This window comes from Microtus ochrogaster, chromosome 10 (genome assembly GCF_000317375.1).
Source record: "Microtus ochrogaster isolate Prairie Vole_2 chromosome 10, MicOch1.0, whole genome shotgun sequence".
NCBI classification, from domain to species: domain Eukaryota; kingdom Metazoa; phylum Chordata; class Mammalia; order Rodentia; family Cricetidae; genus Microtus; species Microtus ochrogaster.
This window is the reverse complement of record NC_022016.1, coordinates 24194866-24215222: the sequence shown is the minus strand read 5'-3', so window position 1 is coordinate 24215222 and position 20357 is coordinate 24194866. Positions and strand designations below refer to the sequence as shown.

Below are 20357 nucleotides of genomic sequence, written 5' to 3'. Positions count from 1 at the left end.
TGCCAGAGGGCTCTACCTTGCCCATGGTTCTGGAGTCCCTTTTGCCATCCCCTTCCCCCCAGCCTCCTGCAGCTTTCTGGTGGATCGATGGGGCCCATCTCAAGGCCGCCTTTGCTTCTGATGGCCACTTCTACTTCAGAATGGATATTTGAACCCCCCTCCTCTTGGGATAACCTCACCTCCTTGCCTGCTGTTTTCCTCATGGGCTTTTGGTATTTTAGTGAAAGACGGTTCCCAGAAGGACAGAATTCTGTTCTTTGTGAGAGAGCATACAACAGGGACCTGTCTGAAGGTCTATATTCTCAGGTGCTTGGACCTCAGTTTCCCTGTTCAGCTTTCTTTTCTTTACCCAGGTCTCTCGTTCTTCAGCTCAGCAGGCCTTCCAGACACTGTAAGTTCTTAAACACTGGCACAGCCTGTATCTGGTAAGCTTTTTAACTCTCTGCCCTGCACACCGGTACTTTCTGAATATGGCAATATGCGTCTGACAGGCGCAACAGAGTAAAAAGATCATACATCTCTCAGGGAGTCAAAAGGACTGGGCCATCTGACTCAGTGTAGGGAACTATCTGATTGCTCAGTGAAGTTCTTTGAAGGGGAAATATTGGATGATTACACTTATTTTTATTGTCTGTTCTTGGCAAAGATCTCTCATCATCTTTTGTGAGGAACTATGTCCAGTCTGGGTCCTGCACTCTGAGGAGGAGAGACTAGATCCCTACCAATCAGAATACAAATGCCCCGGCGGGGCTGAGAGGCTCCAGACCTGAGGGTGCAGGGAGTGGAAGGGCTGTCAGAACCCAGGGGCACGCTCGCCCATTCCATTCCAGTGGGCACACATGGGCTGGGGAGGAGGGGGTCAGCAGGTCCTTGTTTGCTGGGAAGCAGAACAATGGTGGGCGAGGGCTGGCTGAGCGGCAGCCATTCTGCATGCTTCTTCAGTGCTAACAGTGTTCTGTCCTTAGGAGCCCAGTCCCTGGGAACCCCTGTTTAGGCTTCCCCTGTGGGCACCAGCCAGGTTGACTGCAGGTGAGTTGGAGGCCAGTTTTATGCAGCCCTTGGCTCTCTCTGAGCCCAGGATGAAGACAGTGGAAGCCCCTGGGACATATCCTGGCACGTTTTATGGCCTGAACATGTGCACACGGATCCTTGCACATACCCATGTACCTCACTTAAATGTTCAATTCTGGCCCCAGCTCACAATCCTTAAAGAACTCGATCCAATGCCCCGTGTTCAGGCTCAGTCCCAGGGATTGCCCTCTGTACCCGATGGCCTTTGGGGAATTTGCAGAATGTCCTTTGGGATTGGAACGTACTGTTTTCACAGGGAGTGATGTTGCAGCGTTGCCAGTTGGCAGGCCGGGGCCCCCAGGAGCACAGGTGCTCAGGCACAGCCTTGTTGGTTCGGACATGGACACACTCCACCCGTCGGGACTGGAAGCCATAGTTGCCACAGGTCGCTGTGCACAGGGTCCATAGGCTGACCCTCCAGTGTACACTGCAGGCCTCTGACCAGCAGTTTTGGGTGCTCACAGGCCTGTAGGAGGAGGGTGGCAGGATTAAGGTCTATCTCTGTGAGAACTAGATTTGAAAACAAACTACAAACCCAGAGATGTAGGTAAGTTAGGATCTTGGTCTTTGCTTGCTAATAAACAAATAAGCGTGGACCTTAAAGAGGCCCCTCTTTTGGGCATCTTTCTGGTGTGGACTATTCTTTTACACTGTGATGAGGTGTCACTGTGATCGGTTTCATAAAGAGATGAAGTTAAGGCAGGACTTCTGAGGACAGAGAGCTCTGGGAAGAAGAGATCTAGTATAACCCCTTGTGGATGGCCCCTTCACAAGAAGAACTTGGGAAGCTCTTGTGGTCTGGTGGCCATGGCGTAGGTGCCTCTTGCTCACCTAGAGATCGGTGTGGATCACTTGTGGAATCAGACCTCCCTTGTGAATAACATTTATGTGTGCTTCATCCCTGAGAGAAGAAAGCCCAACCTGGCTCATTCAACAAACACAGGGCACTCTTTGCCAGAGGCTAGGGACTTGAGGTAAGATGGAGGAGCGCAGGACAGCTGACCCCTTGTGGAAGACTGGAGTAGCAACAACATTCCTCACCATGGTCTCTTAGTGCTGTTTATCCAGGGGCTGAAGCAGAGGACGGCAAGGGCTTTGTCTTACCTGGGGAGCGCGCTGCACTGCTCTGATGGTAAGGTGATGCCATCCCGGGTCTGGCAAAAGACTTGTCTGTGCTGCACTGCGAGGCGAGGGCCTATGCAAGGCCCATTGCACTGGGAGGGAGAAAGATGGATAGCATGTTATCCGTGTCCAAGATGGAAGCTGCGATGCTCAGGCTATGTGACTCATTAGACCTGTAGCTCTTCTTTCCCTTCTTTGTTGATCAAATAGCAGACGCTCACTGGCATGTGCTTTATGTCATCAACTGTCCTACAGGATATGGGCCTTGTGTTTGCAAATGGCCAAGGAAGTGCAGCTTAGACCACAGAAGGCTGACCTGGATTAACCCACGAAAGTATTTTGTCGTGTGCTAGGAGTGTGGTGGTAAGCTTCGGAGAAGAAGACCTCTCAATACCGTAGCTGGTAACATTGATTACTTTAACTACTTAAAAATAACTTTCTGTAAATTATAGTCCATGCAGGACAATCTGAGTAAAATGAAATATACTCTGGTGAGGTTTCCTGAGAAAATGAATATGGAGGTGTGACTGGCTGCATGGTGCCACCCCCACCTTCGAAGGGACCTGTTCTTGACCTAACATGCTGTTGGCCATCTTGACATCTATTGTGGTTTTTGGTTAAGAGACTCCGCAGGTTATATGCCCCAGCTGTATATGGGCAAAGGGAAAACAAGTAAACAAAATACACGTGACTCAGCAGCCTGCATCCATCCACTCCTCTCCAGATACAACTTTACTGTTCATCTGTTTGTGGGCCACAGTAGACTTGTAATTATAGTGAAGTAACTAGTGAAAGTGGTACTGTTACCAGCATGTGGTGTGTGCTGCTTCATGCTTCCCGGCATGCAGTTTTGTTGAGTGTGTGTGTGCATGGTGTGTACATGTCCAGATTAGGGTACACTGTCCACTTAGGGTTACAAGTACCTTTGCCTCTTTCCTCTCCAGCCACAGGTAGATGGGGCTTCCATTTGGTTTAGCACTCTGGAAGTCCCTAGATGGTCATATAGTTTAAACACTAAGCATTCTACTAAGTACACACTTGTATCTCATCTTGTCTTTATTTGTATTCCCTGTCTACTAGAAATATTTAATATATTTTTATTAAATAACTCTCCTCCAGTTTTTCTACCTTATTCCTTTATTGTCAGTCATTTTCCACTTTCCTTGTGTGTTTTAGATATGCTCCCTGCTTGGCTATGGGTTTTAATTGTTTTCTCTCTTACGAAGTTCACCCCACTCACTCAAATGATGTCTTCTCATAAAGACTGTGCTTTGATTTCGTTCAATTTACACATTTTGTGTTTAATTATTCTGTTTTATATTTTAGTCTGTCACACATATATGGTCACTTGTTGCCTGATGATGGAGACACATTTGAAATTTTTTTGGTTAGTGATATCACAATTATGCAAACATCAAATAGTGTACTTAAACCAAGATAGCTATGACATCATCAGGTAATACAATATATTTTAAATTTATTTATTCTTCTTTCACATATTACATCCCAACCAAAGTTTCCCCACCCTCCACTACTCCCTCTTCCCTAGCTCCAGACCTCTCAGGTATATCAAACACAGCATACCAAGATACAGTAAGACTGGGCACATAACCTTATATCCAGGCTGGAAGAGGCAATCTGGTAGAAGAAAAAGGGTCCCAAAAGCAGGCAAAAGAGTCAGAGACAGGCACCACTCCTGCTATTAGGAATCCCACAAGAACAGCAAGCTACACAGCCATGATAGACACGCAGAGAACCTAGCTCAGACCTATGCAGGCTCCAGGGTTGTCACTCCAGTCTCTGGGAGTCCTGCTTACTCTTCTGTGGGTTTTGTTCATATGGTATCCTTGATCCCTCTGGCTCCTACAATCCTTCCTCCTCAACTCCCCAGGGATTCACCGAGCCTCACCCAATGTTGGGCTGTGGGTCTCTGGATCTACTCCCATCCGTTGCTGGATGAAGTCTCTCTGATGATGACTGGAGTAGGCTCCAGTCTTATGAGCATAGCCAAATATCACCAGGGCTCATTTACTTTTTTATTTTGGCTAGTTGTGTTCCATTCTATCCTAGGTCTCTGGGCTGTCCAGGTAGCGTCAGGCATGGGTCTCAAGTTGGACCAGTCATTGGTTGGCTGCTCCCACAAGTTCTGAGCTACCATTATCCCAGTACATCTTGTAGGCAGGACAAATTATACGGGAAAGGTTTTGTGGCTGGGTTGATGTCCTAGTACCACCTCTTGCCTGGTTACAGAAGATGGCTGGTTCAAGCTCCAGAACCCCTTTTACTAGGAGTCTTCACTAGGGTCATCATCATAGATTCCAGGGAGTCTCCATTGCACTAGGTTTCCACATTGCTCTCAAAAAGCCCCCCAAATTCTAGTCATCTCTGCTAGTAGTCTCTACACTTTCCACCCCAACCTGATCCCATTCCCATCTCCCCAATCTACCCACAAAACCTATTTCCCTTTCCAAGGGAGATCCACGTATTCCACCTTGAGCCCTCCTTGTTACTTGGCCTCTCTGGGTCTTTGGATTGTAACATGATTATCCTTTACTTAACAGCTAATATCCACTTGTAAGGGAGTACAAACCATGTTTGTCTTTCTGGTTTGGGTTACCTCACTCAGGATGATTTTTGATTGCACATTTCATGATGTCATTGTTTTTAACAGCTGAATAATATTCCATTGTTTAAATTACCACATTTTCTTTATCAGTTCTATGGTTGAGGGACATCTAGGTTGTTCCTAGCTTCTGGCTATTATGAATACTAGTGCTATGAACATGGTTGAGCAAGTATCCTTGTGGTAGGATTGAGTGTCCTTTGGGTATATGATCAGGAATGGAATATAGCTGGTTCTTGAGGAAGATTGATTTCATTTTTTTCAAAGTGGCTATATAAGTTTGCATTCCCACCAGCAATGGAGGAGTGTTTCCCTTGCCTCACATCCTTGCCAGATGAGATGTCACTTGTGTTTTTGACTTCAGTCATTCTGACAGGTGGAATCTCAGACTTGTTTTGATTTGCATTTCCTTGATGGCTAAGGATGTTGAACATTTCTTTAGGTGTTTCTCTGTCATTTGAGATTCTTCTGTTGAGAATTCTGTTTAAGTCTATACATCATTTTAAAAATTAGATTATTTGTTTTTTTTTATGTCTAAGTATCTTGAGTTCTTTATATTTTGGAAATCAGCCCTTTGTCAGATGTGGGGTTGGTGAAATCTTTTTCCATTCTGTAGGCTGCCATTTTGTTCTATTGACCATGTCCTTTGCCTTACAGAAGCTTTTCAGTTTTATGAGGTTCCATTTATTAATTGTTGATCTTAGTGTCTGTACTACTGGTATTCTGTCCAGGAAGTTACCTCTTGTGTTAATGAGTTCAGGCTATTCCCTACTTACTCTTCTATCAGATTCAGTGTGTCTGGTTTTATGGAAAGGTCTTTGATCCACTTGGACTTGAGTTTTATGCAGGGTGATAGATAAGGATCTATTTGCATTCTTCTGCATGAAGACATCCAGTTAGACCATAACCATTTGTTGAATATGTTGTTTTTACATTGTATATTTCTGGCTTCTTTATCAAAAATAAGTTGTTCATAGTTGTATGCATTTAGGTCTGAGTCTTTTATTCAATTCTGTTGATAAATCTGTTTTTATGTCAATACCATGTGGTTTTTATTATTATAGTTCTGTAGCATAAATGGCTTGAAATCTGGGATGGTTCTGTTACTAAATATAAGTTATTTTATTGTTCAGGATAGTTGCTATCCTTTTATTATTCCATATGGAATGTTGTCCTTTCAAGGTCTGTAAAGAATTGTGTTGGAATTTTGATGGGGATTGCATTGAATCTGTACATTGCTTTTGGTAAAATGGCCTTTTCTTTTTTCTGCATTGATCCAACTCATCCATGAGCATAGGAGATCTTTCCATCTTTTGATATCTTAAGTTTCTTTCTTCCAAACTTGAATTTTTAAAAATCATACAAGCTTTTCACTTGCTTGGTTAGAGTTACCCCGAGATGTTTTATATTATTTGCGGCCATTGTGAAGGGTATTGTTTTCCTGCTCTGTCAGTCCTCTTGTCATTTGTATGTTTGAGGGCCACTGACTTTTTGGGGGTGGTTAATTTGGTATCCAGTCACTTTGCTGAAGGTGTTTATCAACTGTAGGAGTTCCCTAGTAAAATATTTGAGATCATTTATATCATCTGCAAATAATGATATTTTGACTTTTTTCTTTCTAATATGTATATCCTTGATCTTCTTCAGTTGTCTTATTGCTCAAGCTAAAATTTTAAGTGCTATATAATACATATGAAGAGAGTGAACAGCCTTGTCTCTTTCCTGATTTTAGTAGAATTGTTTTGAGTTTCTCCCTATTTAATTTGATCTTGCCTATAGGCTTGCTGTAAATTGCCTTTATTATGTTTAGGTCTGTCCCTTTTATCCCTTATCTCTTCAAGACTTTTATCATGAATGGGTATTGGATTTTGTGAAAGACTTTTTTTTTAACACCTAATGAGATGATCATTTTTTTTTGTCTTTCAGTTTGTTTATATGGTGGATCACATTGACAGATTTTCATATGTTGAACCATCCTTACATCTTTGGGATAAAGCCTACTGATCATGGTGGATGATCTTTTTGATGTGTTTTTAGTATTTTTATTGAACATTTCGTGTCATTGTTCATGAGGGAAATTGAAGTGTAATTCTCTTTGTTGAATCTTTGTGTAGTTTGGGTATTAGGGTAATTGTGACCTCATAAAATGAATTTGGCAATGTTCCTTCTTTGAAAGTCTGATAGAAATTCTGTGCTAAAACTTCTGTCTCTGGGCTTTTTTTTTTGTGTGGGAGATTTTTAATGACTTTGTCTATTTAAATAGTTTACCTGATTTTGATTTAACTTTGAAAGATGCTATCTATTAAGAACATTGTCCATTTCTTTTAGATTTTTAATTTTGTGGAGTACAGGCTTTTTGAGATATTATCTTATGATTCTCTGGATTTTCTTGGTGTCTATTTTTAGGTTTCCCTTTCTGTTTCTGACTTTATTAATTTGGATATAATCCTGTGTCTTTTACTTAGGTTGCATAAAGGTTTGTCTATCTTGATTTTCTCAAAGAACTCTTCGTTTCATTGATTCTTTATATTGTTTTCTTTGTTTTTATTTAACTGATTTCAGCTTTGATTATTTCCTGCCATCTACTCCTCTTGGGTGTGCTTGCTTCTTTTTGTTCTCAGAGCTTTCAGGTGTGCTGTTAAGTTGCTAATATGACATGAACTTTTCTCTTCGTACTACTTTCCTTGTGTCTCTTAGGTTTGGGTATGTTGAACATTTATTTTCATTTAATTCTGGAAAGCCTTTAATTTCTTTATTTCTGCCTTGACCCAGTGGTAATTCAGTAGAGAGTTGTTCAGTTTCCATGAGTTTGTAGACTTTTCTGTTGTTAACAGATTTAATCATGGTCTGATAGGATTCTGGGGGTTATTTCAATTATCCTGTATCTGTTATAGCCTTTTGCTTTTTGATCAAGTGTGTGATCAATTTGGGAGAAAGTTCCATGTTGTTCTGAGAAGGTATATTCTTGGTACTTGGATGAAATTTCTGTAGATATGTTAGGTTCATTTGAGTCATAACTTCAGTTAGTGCCATTATTTCTGTTTAGTTTTTGTTTGGATGACCTGTCCACTGGTGAGACTGGGGTATTGAAGTCTCCCACTATTAATGTATAAGGTTTAATGTGTTATTTAAATTTTAGTAATGTTTCTTTTACAAATGTGGGTGCCATTGCATTTGGGGCACAGATATTTTAATTAAGGATTGAAATGTCATTTTGATGGATTTTTTCTTTTGATGAGAATGAAGTGTTTTTCCCTGCCTTTTTTGATCAATTGTGGTTGGAAGTCTATTTTGTTAGACATTAGAATAGCTACACCAGCTTGCTTCTTAGGTCCATTTGCTTGGAAAATCTTTTCCCAACCCTTTATTCTGAGGTACTGTCTATCTTTGTTTGATGTTGCGGTCTGTTTCTTGTATGCAGCAAAAGGATGGATCCTGTTTCACATTCGTTCTGTGAGTCTGTCTTTTTATTGGGAAATTGTGTCCATTGATAATTGAGATACTAATGATCAATGATTATCAATCCACATTGAGATACTAATGATCAATGATTATCAATCCACATTATTTTGTTGCTATTGGTAGTGTGTGTGTTTTGGTGGTGTAAGATTATTTCTTGTGGTTTCATGAATTAACCTTCTTGGGTTGGATTTTTCTTTCTAGTATCTTCTGCTGTCCTGGATTTGTAGATAGGTATTGTTTGAATTTGACTTTATCATGGAATATCTTGTTTTTTCCATCTCTAGTGATTGCAAGTTTTACTGGATATAGTAGTTTGGACTGACATCTGTGGTCTTTTAGAGTCTGAAAGACATCTGTCCAGGCCCTTTTGTCTTTTACAGTCCCAATTGAGAAGTTAGGTGTAATTCTAATAGGTCTACCCTTATATGTTACTTGGCCTTTTTCCTAGCAGATTTTAATATTCTTTTGTTGTTCTGTATGTTTTAATATTTTGATTATGAAGTGGTGAGGAGACTTTCTTTTCTGGCCCTATCTATTTGGTGTTTTGTATGCTTCTTGTACCTTCCTTTATAGGCATCTCCTCCTTTAGTTGAGGAAAATTTTCTTCTATAATCTTGTTGAAAATATTCTTTTGACTTTTGAATTGGGATTCTTCTTTTTCTTCTATTCATATTATTTTTGGTCTTTTCATAGTGTCCCAGATTTTTTAGATTTAGCATTTTCTTTTACTGATGTATCTAGTATTGTATCTTCAGTGTCTGAGATCCTCTCTTCCATCTCTTGTATTCTGCTAGTGTTGCCTGCATCTGTAGTTCTGTTCACTTACCTAGATTTTCCATTTCCAGAATTCGCTCAGTTTGTGTTTTCTTTATTGCTTCTATTTTCATTTTCAGGTCTTGAACAGTTTTGTTTTCTTCAACTGTTTTTTTTTTTTTGGTTTTTTTACTTTTTTTTTTTAATTTCCTGTTTAAGGATGTCTATCATCTTCATAAGGTTTGTTTAAAGGTCTTTTTCTTGTGCTTCAGCTATGTTATATGTATTGAGTGAGTTTGTGTGCTCACCATGTCCATTCAGGAGTCCAACGAGCTCCCTGGGCCTGGAATTATAGATGTTTGTGAGCCACCATATATAGATGCCGGGAGATGGCTCCCTTGGGAATGAGTAGCCTCAACCATAGAACCACCTCTCCATTCCAGGTGATGGAATCGTATGGGATCACTAGTGTATATTATGGTTAGTCATTGGCTGGGGATCACTGACACATGATAATGCTATTTTGGTATGCTCAGTAGAACTGTTGTTCTTGGGACATGCAGTAATTATTTTTCATTTTTGTCATTAATTCTTTGTCAATTTCATATATGCATATAATAGATTCTGGTCACCTTCCTCCTTCCACCTCTCCTTTGTTGTTTCCTTTTTAATATTTTGAGGAACTGACATTGTTGTCCACCGTAGCTAAACCATATTTTGTTTCCTGTGGGCAACACGCTAGGAATTCAATTTCTCTCATCTTTACTAAACATTTTTCCCTCCCAGAGCAGAGGCTCAAATGCAGGCCCGGTGTATGCTAGGTGAGTGTTCTACCACTGAGCGTTTGCCCCAGCTAACACCAAACTTGCCATTTATTCAAAAATAATCACCCTAATGAGTATAAAGTGATAATGCATTGTGGGATTTCTTTCAAGAAAGCATTTTTTTCTATGTAGCTCTGGCTGGCTTTGAGCCTTTGACGGCCAGTTGCTCTTCACAGTAAAGTATTGTTGTTGACTAACTTTTCCCTAATTTTTCCCCCATACAATGACTATTCAAATCCTTGCCCAAGGAAAGCTATTTATTTATTTATTTATTTATTTATTTTTGTTGTTGTTCAGCTGTAGGAATTTTGTTTAGCTGTAGGAATTTTAAGCCATTATGGATTTGTTCGCTTCTGGTCAGAGTTATGATTTCAAGTATGTCCTTCTATGCCCTGGTGGCCTTTTCACTCACGCGATAGTTGATGGACAAAAACCCTTAACGGTGGTGTGTTTTTGTTGTCTGGATAGATTTTCTGAGTTTATATGTTGGACATTAACTCTTAGTTTTATGTGTTGATGATATCTGGGGAAGGGGAGCAGCACTGTGGGAGATAATTAAGGCTGACTGAGGTGTTGAGGATGGTGGCTCTGTAAGACTTTGCTGGCACGCCTGCTTTCATGCCGTGCGGTGTCTGTCATGGCAGAAAGGCTTTTACCATATGGGCAACATCCTTGATAACAAACTTCAGTTTCCAGAACTGTAAGAAGATATTATTTTTACAAATTATCCACATGCGGAATTTTGTTAGGGCCACACAAACTAACTAAGGCAGTGTCCTATCGAGGAAATTATTGCCAAGTTTGATGTCACCAATGATTAGCCTCCGTTTTCTTCTAAGAATTTTATTTTTAAAAGTGAAATTTATATGGTGTAAGGGACCAGCTTCATTTCTTGGCATCACCCAACATCATATGTTAAAAAACGATTCTTTCTCTCCTAAAATGGTTTGGCAGTCTGCTGCAATCACTTGGTCATACATATGAGAGCTCATTGCTGGGCTTTTTAAAAAGCTCTCAAACAAACATGTTTTATATTGCACTTCGAACAGGAATGTGTAGAGAGCTAATTCCAACACGTTACAATTTTGTCTGGCCAGTCAGAAAAGTCACTCTCTCTGTTAGTGCCAGTCCCAGATGAACCAAGAGTAGCCGGACTGATGCTGCTACCTGTGGTGGGCACCACCTGCAATCGTTCTGTTGGTATCTCTTGTACACGCAGTAGATCCCCCAATACTTTTTAAACACAGATTTCGGGATTAACCGGTATATATACAATGAAATTATTTCCTATCCACACTTTACACACCTGATTCTTGAGTGTGAGAACAACAATGTGAAACTGTAGGGGCTGGAGAGATGGCTCAGTGGTTAAGAGCATTGCCTGCTCTTCCAAAGGTCCTGAGTTCAATTCCCAGCAACCACATGGTGGCTCACAACCATCTGTAATGGGGTCTGGTGCCCTCTTCTGGCCTTCGAGCATAGACACAGACAGAATATTGTATACATAATAAATAACTTAATTAATTAAAAAATTAAAAAAAACAATGTGAAACTGTAGAGGGAGGCTGCAGGCCATTTGGTGAATTAGGTGTACGAGTAGAGAGACTGTTCTTAGTATCTAACAGGCCTCAGGACAGAGGTTCTGACAGGTACACAGTCTCACCTGGTCCAGACATGAGAGTATACCCATGACCACACTCCCCTTCACCCCCACCTTCTGTTTGGGGTGGTTCCCTTTTAAAAGCACAACTAAACATAATACTTCCTCTCAGTGGGTGAAGTTAATATGGGACCTCCATTATAGCTGAAGGAGGCTTCATCCTGAGGCTCTGGCAAACGAAAACCACTGTTGCTCTGTTGATCTCATGATGGCTAGCATTGGATTTTAAGTTTAAATTACTGTGCTTAAGCAATCTATAAGACAAGAATGCCTCTAACCTGTAGGTCTCAACTGTAGGTCTCAAATGCTCAAGGACAAATAACTTCCCAGAATGCTGGGGGTTATTCTTATAGTTGCCTGGTCTTGTACAATTTTAACGAAACTGCTGTTCATGTAAGATAACAAACCACACGTTTTTGTTTCTTTAAACAAGTGTACTTGCTCATGATTGTATGTAGACGAGATGTGTGCTCGATGACACGTAGGCAGGAACTACGTCAGGATGTGTGCTTGCCCTGATTGCACGGAGTGTGTAGGCCTCGTGAGTTGTGCTTCTGTCAGCTTCCCACTAATGTAATCAGGCTCTCTGCCTTGGGGATTCCAAGTCGTGGGTGTAGATCTGGCTCGAGTATCTGCATTAAGGCCTCTTTTTTGTTTAAAATGTATTCACGTCCAGACTGGTGAATCTCTGAATGACTCCATGTCAACCTGCAGGCAGAGAACTGAGGAAGGAGGCATAGGTTTCAAGGTGATCCAGTTGGCATCACCTTTCTTTTGGCTTGGGCTGATGGTTTCCAGTTTCCAAAGCCTGCTTGAGTCTCACTACAGTGCAGCTGACTCCCACCTTTGGGAGGTATGGCCTGGTCATCACTGTTGTAAAAGTTTTCCCAGTGATGTTTCTGATCTGTGGAACTAGCTGAGAACCCTGATGCAGAGCCACAGCACATTCCTCTGAAGTTCCCAGTTACAGGAAATGGCCTTGGGGTCATAAAATGAAAAGCAACAGGTCTCAGGAGTGTGCTAATGCCTCAGAAAACCTTACATGTGTTCGGATAGGGGATGCAGAAGTGATGCTGGGTGGGGTTAGAGAGAGGCGGGAATGTGAGAGAGAGGAGGTGGCATTTCTCTTCCTACTGTGGCAAGGTTTCTATCTGCAGATTTGCCCTCAAAACCAAAAACCAAAGCAATCGAACGAAACCTCTCTGGCTCCTCACCTGGCCCCAGCTGGAGAAAGCCCATTCCACACACAGTTGCTGGTTACAGGCTTGGGTGTCCACGGGCCGTTTGGCCAGCTGAGTGCACATGTCATTGGACACCGGGGTAGAAATCCCAGATGCTTTCAACTTCTGACAGGTCACCCGGCGTGTCTGGACGCCTCCACCACAGCTCCGGGTACAGGCAGACCAGGAGGTCACCATCCACCTGAGGAGAGAGCAGACATGAGGACAATTGCAGAGGGTACGGCCCGGGGGAAATGAACCTTGCTTGTTCTTCTCAATACACTTGGATGTTGATCTGAGGGACATTTCCCTAAGATTTACTCAGAAAAATGTAAAATGTCTACACCGTGTCTCTGAAACCCGGAAATGTTAACTTGCTTTCAGAAACAGGGTTTCTTGTTGTTTGTGAGACAGGGTCTCAGTATGTGGCGCAGCTGGGCTTTGGACTTGTGATGCTCCTGGCTTGATGCTGGAGTTACAGGCATGCACCATAGGCAGGATTTGGAGATGAGATTATACGAGTAGACCCTACAGGCCATCACCAGAGGGAAACGCATATGGGTGAAAGGTGGCAGAATGACCAGGAAACAGGAGCTGCAGCCACACACCAGGGACTTTAAGAGGAACTGGAATATGGGGGTGATAAGGAGCAAATTCACCCCTAGTCTTTACAAAGAGAACATGGCCCTGTGGATGCCTTAATTTCTGGTCTTGGAAATGGATTTCTATGATGCCATTTGGATGACTTTTCCTTGCAGCCCCAGGAAATTGCTAAAATTGGAACATTGACAAGGAAAGACTATATTGAGGGCTGGTTGCTTTAAGTTCCCCCACACGAGAGAAATTGTGGCTAGAAAGCTATTAGTTAGAACTTACACTGCACTGTGTCAGGGAAGGACCCTTTCCTAGGAGAGCTGGGTCCAAAACCACATTACCTCTTGAGCTAGGAGGTTTCACGGAGGTCAAGGTTTTGTCTGGAACCTTGCTCCACCTTTCAGAAGTAGTCAAAGATCATTCTAGATTTTTAGGGTAATTCCTACCATTAGTAAGTCAGTGTAGAAGTCATATATCTTGGAGGGTTGCATGTATAATATAAATATCTATTCTCAGAATATAACAAGTCCCTAGGAGTAAAACTGACCAAAACTATGACAAATGAGCTTTCCTCATAAAGCCATTCTATAATCTGGGGACACTGTGAAGTCCTTAGTCCACAGTGTATATGCAGTCATGTAGGAGCTGTCTTCTGCACGTGTGCACATACAGATAATTATAGTCATGGTCCTTTCTTGCCAATGTAGACTCCAGGAAGCCCCCGCCAGTTGTGATACCTGGAGTCTGGGACTAGAACTGTAAAATAGATGAACAGCTACCTGGGTTAGAGCAGATAGTCAGAAGATAGTTGGAAGATAGGGTCATGCCTATGTATGTACAAGAGAGGATGCTCACATGGCCCTCGAGCCAGACTGGCATTCTAGTCAAATGGAACCCTATGGCGCTTCCCCACCAAGAGGGACCACGTTTGGTTTTCAAAAGAAGTGCATGGAGAGACCGGGAAGAGATTCTTTCTTCCAACAGGATCTGCAGCTGACTTAGTTTGTGGCAGTTTCTCAATGCCTTGGCCTGGGGAGGATGACTTTAAGTGGGTTTCTAGGCCAAGGAAATGTCATGTTTAGGAAGCAGGCACAAGGTGTTTTAAAGCCACTGGAAGCATTGAAACCTAAGAAGAGATGACCATTACTTATGTCAGCTGCTGAAGTAAATTAGGCTGATTAGCTCTGACCATCACCAAATCAAATCACAGGGTTCCTGGCACGGGAAAGATCTCTTCTTCATTTCACGCAGCTTGGCAAGGGCGGTCTTCCAGATCCTTCTGTCCCTGGTGAATGTCAGGCCCGCGTTTCAATCAACTTTGATTTCTAAATATACATTTCAGTGATGTTTTCAGGAGCCGGGGTGGGGGTTTTGAGAAAGGAGAGCTATGGGCCATGTTACTGTTCAGGAAGGGTATAAAAGGACATTAATCATTCCCGTGGAAACCTTCCCGTCAGCGAGTCAAACTGCTGATATTAATGAGTGTGTTTCATATTTCATGGAGTCTCTCCTGGTCTCAGCTGCTCCCTATGACTCAGCTGGCAAAACACAAAGCAGTTGCCGGAGCAGTATAGCAAAGCCCTACAGATAGGGGACCTTCAGATCCTAGCCAAGTCTCCTGGGTTGCAGAGCGCCATGCTGGTGCCAACTCCGACCCCATCCATTACCTGTTAGCTACTGCCTGAAGACCTGGGGATATGAGCTCAGCGGGACTCAGGGCTTCTTGATGCCAGAGTTAAACGAGCGAAGGAGAGGGTGGGTGTCATTGCAGCCTAACTACGAATCTCAAGTGCAGGGACTGCATCCAGAGTTAGAGCAGCTATAGAAAAATGGAGATGCAGTCCAACTTTAGTGAGATGCAACTGCTTGTAAAAAGGTAAGTTTTCCTTAAAATTAACTAGCGGAGGCATTTAGGTAGACAGAAAGGAAAAAGTCGGAGTTGAGCCCAGCAGTCCTTTTCTCTTCAGCTTTTCTATAGGAAATACGTTTCAAGCAACCCAGAACGGCAGTTTATGATGGCAGGATGGGTGTCACCTCTGGCCCCACCCTGCGACACACTTCTTTACTGGACAGACTCTCAGGACCTGACAGCCTAGGTAGCTTCTGCTGGCGGAATGGGAGGGAATGAGGAGAGCTGAAAGCAGGGCTCTACTTGGAGGCCATCTCCAGTATGGTGGGCAGGCACCTAATGGGAAAAAGCAGCTCCTTGGATGCCATCTCTTTCTGCATGGTGCAACAGCTAGCTAATAGTCAGGGCCAGCGGCTGGGGGCGGGAAGGGCACACGTACCGAGAAGGGCAGTCTCTCCGGTTGCAGGCAACAGGCTGCACGGCGGGCCGAGGCTTTCCAGCGCAGTGCTCAGGGTCAACCTCCGTGGTGTTCAGTAAGCACCTGAGGCGGGGCTGATGAACCCCTCTGTTACCACAGGATGCTGAGCAGGTCGCCAGTCTGTCCACAGACCACCAGTAATCTGTCACGGGGGGCGGGGGAAGGATCAGAGGGAAGAGGATATGGTATTACTGCCCACGCGTGCCCTTCTGGGCAGGGGAAAGATGAGTGAGCTGAGAGGGGCTGTGTAAACACGCCATCTGCTTAGGGGGTGGGGCGGCGCCATCCCAACAAACTTGGGCAAGGCCACTGGGCTCCAGGAGCCTCCGTCAGCTCACCCAGAAAATAACGAACACAGAGCCCCTTTCCTCAGGAAGTATGGTGAGGCCTGAGTAAGATGGGAGGAAAGGCCTGGCTCCACAAGTACCCAGCACATTATTTAGCCCACAGTCACAGTGGTTATTATTTTTAATCATATTTGCTCAAGTCCTTTTTTTCATTTTGGTTCATCACAAAGTGACTTTATTTTTCTATAGAGAGGTAGAAATATATCAAGGTACTCAATCATGTTTAAAAGCATGGATTTGAGTTAAAATTTGTAAATTTTACAAAACACAGTCTATCCAAAGAGTCCCCCTTTGTATGAGACAGTGATGCGTGTGGAAGAGCCCTGCTCTGTGGTATCTCTGTTTGGGGACCTGTGACATATTACAGGGAAGGCTGTTAAAATAAACATTGCTTGGTATCGTTGGGGTTCACATTTGCTAATGCTTGTGTGTTACAAACACTGCAGATTCGTTTTCCTCTTTGGAGAGCCAAGCAGCAGGGGAGGTTGTTCCAGCAGGAGATCTGTGTGCTTAGAAAAATCTCTCTTTTCATGAAGCATCAGTGAAAGCAAGCCATCCTTCCCAGAGTCCTCAGTCTTGGGAGGACATCCATAGCATTTTGTTTTTCTCCACAGAGCCGCATACAGTGCGGTAGAATCAGCCCATGGAAAGCAGCCTCCCCCAGTTTCCACAGAGAGGCCAGCTTGGCCTTTCCTCCCGCTGCTTTCAGCTCCTTAGCAGCTCTGTGCAGTGAGTATGACCTTGCTGACATGCCTGTATTCCTGGAAGGCTCATGCCTGAGCCATGCAGGCTGCTTTATCAGGGCTGTTTTCTTTCGTTCTTTTGGTGTTTTTTTTTTTTTGTTTTTGCCAGCACCAAAGCCAAAAGAAAGGTGCCTAGAAAGCCCTTTGCATGCGACTATGGCTGAACAGCCTGGAGTATGAGGCCTACACTGCTCTCTCTCCAGGCAGAAGCAAGTGACCCCACCCCGCTGGTTAGATCAAGATATACTTTTAAACAGAATCAGCAGGGAAGATGTGGATTTCTTAAAAATGTGCCGTGTATAGTCTTTCCTAGTTAACTCAGCTTAAAGGGAACGTGTGGAACTGACAGGGAGGCCCTCTCCATCCTGATTTTTCCAGGATTCAGCGGGGTTGGGTCCCAGGTGCTCTGTGGTGGTAGAAGGTAAGGTTTCACGGCACAGAGACATTCCCCACGAGAATATCAGTACGTTCCACTAGAGAATAGATTCCCAAATAAGTCGCTGCTCTGAGCCTGGAGAGTTCTTACCTTGGATCACCAGAGACGCTTTCTGTGTGAGCGTTCCTGCTTCATTCTGAGCCAGGCAGCTGAACTCCTCCTGAGGCCCTCCACTGAGATTTGCCACCTGGAGGATTTGTCCTGCTCCCCATATGTGGTGGGTCAGCCCCGGGGCAGTGGCAATTGGCTGGCCATTTCGGAACCAGGTGATGTTGGGGGTGGGGTGACCTTTGATGGGGCAGCCTAGAAGAAGAGAGAAGACATCCGTGGTACAGCCAAACCCCACATTCCTGGTGCGCTCATGAGGGTTTCCATGGCTCTAGGAATTGTACACATGTCACGGTCTTACTGATAGTGTTTTTATTATGCTTGTTTTTCCCAAGGAAAGGGGTGTTTTCACTCTCTGGACTTCTGGGAGGGTGACTATTCTTCATTCAGTTCAATAAAATGCTTGAAGAACACAAAGTCTTCCCCTCTACGCTGACTTCCCAAACAATGGTGCAATTGCCATAAGTTGTTGAAAATTTTTTTCCTGGTAGCTCTTCTACTGATTCACTGATTTATTTATAAAGGAAGTTTTTCTTTACATGGTGAGAAAAAAATATAATATTCTTAAGTAAGACTTAAGAGTCAAACTTCTACCAATTTAAATCTAATCCCTGTCTCCATGTTATTTTATACTATTTTTGAAGTAATATATTGTCAGCAGATACTAGGAAAATAATTTTATACATTGGCCTCATTTGTCCATAAATGAAGACCCTTGCTTTTTTTTGACAACTCTTAACCAGGCATGTGTTGGATATGTGCAACCCCACTCTTATCTATGTAACATGGACTAGGTATGAGCAATCTTATTCTGTGTAGCTACAACATATTTTGATACATTAAAATTCTAAGATATTAAATTGAACACATATTATGAAATTGGTAAAAATAGATTGCCATTGTGAGGAAAACCATATATCCTGTGGATCTGAGCACTTGCTAGATTTGCTGTTGTAGCCCAATGATTTAGCCTCACGAGAAAAGTTGTTTTGAAGCTCACAAACTGCAGAGAAACTGAGATTTTCTTCAGTGTAGTTCAGCAAGTGTCCTACTTGGCACCTACAGTTCTGAGTATTAAGAAGGTAGTTGGGACAACCTCCTCTCTTCCAGGGAGCTCCCAGCTTGTATGAAATTAAGAAGACAAAGTAACGGGGTGACTATTTGGATGTAGGAAGGGAACCAGCGTGAGAGGAGGGATAGAGAGGATAGTACGTGGGGGCAAATAAGAGCCAAGTGCAGTGAAACACACACACATATTCATGCACACACATGTGCACACACAGACATACGCCAATGAAAACCATGATTTTGCAAACTGAACAATATTTGCACAGTCAGAATTTGTATATTTCAATACCTATAAATCTTAGGGTAGAAGCACAAATGCAGGAATGGCATTTGATGCAGGGGTAGAAGCACAAATGCAGGAATGGCATTTGATGCAGCAGCATGGCAAGGCATGGAAGTTCATTGGCTTTTTTATTTACTTAGTATGAATCTAAAATTATTCATAACTCATGCTTGCATTATTCCATTCATTGATGTTCAGGAATGACTCAGTATCTAAATAATTGCTTTCCCTATAGTCTGTGTAGTCAACTCTTTTTTCCACAAGTTAAACATAAGTTTGGGCCAGCCCAAACTTCTAAACGGTTTGTTTTGTCTTCTAAACGGTTTGAAAAATACATTTATTTTATGTGTATGAGAGCTTTGCCTGCATATATTCATGTATACAAGTGCATATGTCTGGTATGTGCAGAGGTCAAAAAAGGGTGGCAGATCCCTTGGAACTGGAGTAATGGATGACTGTGAGCCACCATGTTATTGCTGGGAACTGAACTCAGGTCCTCTGCAAGAGTAGACAGTGCTGCTCTTAATTAATGAACCACCTCTCCAGCCCCTTTCCTAAATTTTTTATAGTTTACTTAAAAGTTTTGGTGGTTCACCTTCCCTCCTTTAGCCCTGTTGAAGTCAGAAATGATTTTCCTCTTGCCACTCTTGATTCTGAAGATTTTGGCTTGGCTGTCCTCTAGAAAGATGCTGCTGGGCACCCTTCCTGTTTTCTCTTTCTCAGGTCAAATCAAGTCCTGAATTACAGATGAATGCCACTCAGGTCAGAGGCTTTCTTCAGCCTCCCTGGCATATGAACTGTAGCTTCTAGTTCTATTCAGGGACTGGATAATGACATAGAACAAAAAGACTTGTCCCGCCCCCTCCCTCCCTCCATCCTGCAGATGGACAGCCAGCCATTCTGTTGGCTTTCTCTGTTGGGAAGAAAAGGGCAACAACACTCTGTGGTCAGATCCCTTGAAATTTGAAGCAAGTTTACTGCTGAACCTAGCAGGCAACTGTATTTTGTCAGACCAGGCTGGGCTATTTTCCTGTATACAAGGACTTGAAAAAGGAATGTCTTTCTCGGTTCTTTAAGTTCTGCTAGGCAAAGTGGGCAGGGAAGGGGACTGACTTTAAGTGTCTGCTGAGTAGGGTTAAGGGTCCACTCCACTGGACCCAGGGTCCAGTGGTTGGTTGGTTGGATGAATGTGGGTGGGTGGGGGTAGAAAGTGGCCCTGGGAATCTCTCCCTAAAGTTCAGGTTGGACTCTAAGGGGTCCCAGATAGGCACAGAGGAGGCGTGGGTGTTTGAGGTCTTTGTTATAGGTTACTGAATACACATCCTAACTAGGGCACTCCCAAAGTCTCTTCTCCCTCCTAAGGCCGTGGGCATTTGCTGGATAGATGATGGGATTTCTTCCACATCAGGATAATGACCATAGAGAGAACACTTTCAATTTCTGAGACTGTTCATCATGAATTGAAAAATTGTCTTAGGGAAGTCCATCTTTGGTCTACTTTTCAGAGAGAAAGAGAGAAACCAAAAACATGAATTCTAACCAGAAACAAAGCAAAATTGTCTGCCTTTTCCATTGCTGTCTTATTTTTCAGCACTTTTGACTGCACACACAGGTATCCCCCTTAAACATCCTCAGTAGTAGCATTCTTAGTGTACATGCAGTCAGGCTCCTGAGCTTTTATGTACACGTGTGTGTGTGTGTGTGTGTGTGTGTGTG

At 43.0% G+C, this 20357-nt stretch overlaps 1 protein-coding gene across 2 annotated transcripts in view; it reads right to left on the bottom strand.

Moving 5' to 3' along the window:
- Adamtsl1 (ADAMTS like 1) overlaps positions 1 to 20357 on the bottom strand; it is a 387047-nt gene that overhangs the window by 1514 nt on the left and 365176 nt on the right. For both annotated transcript variants that reach the window (XM_005352697.2, XM_026782337.1), the window contains 5 exons: positions 17273 to 17485; positions 15618 to 15798; positions 12730 to 12937; positions 2176 to 2285; positions 1317 to 1537 (listed from right to left, as the gene is read on the bottom strand). In XM_005352697.2, the coding sequence (XP_005352754.1) occupies positions 1317 to 1537; positions 2176 to 2285; positions 12730 to 12937; positions 15618 to 15798; positions 17273 to 17485 (933 nt within the window). The remainder of the gene's footprint in view (positions 1 to 1316; positions 1538 to 2175; positions 2286 to 12729; positions 12938 to 15617; positions 15799 to 17272; positions 17486 to 20357) is intronic.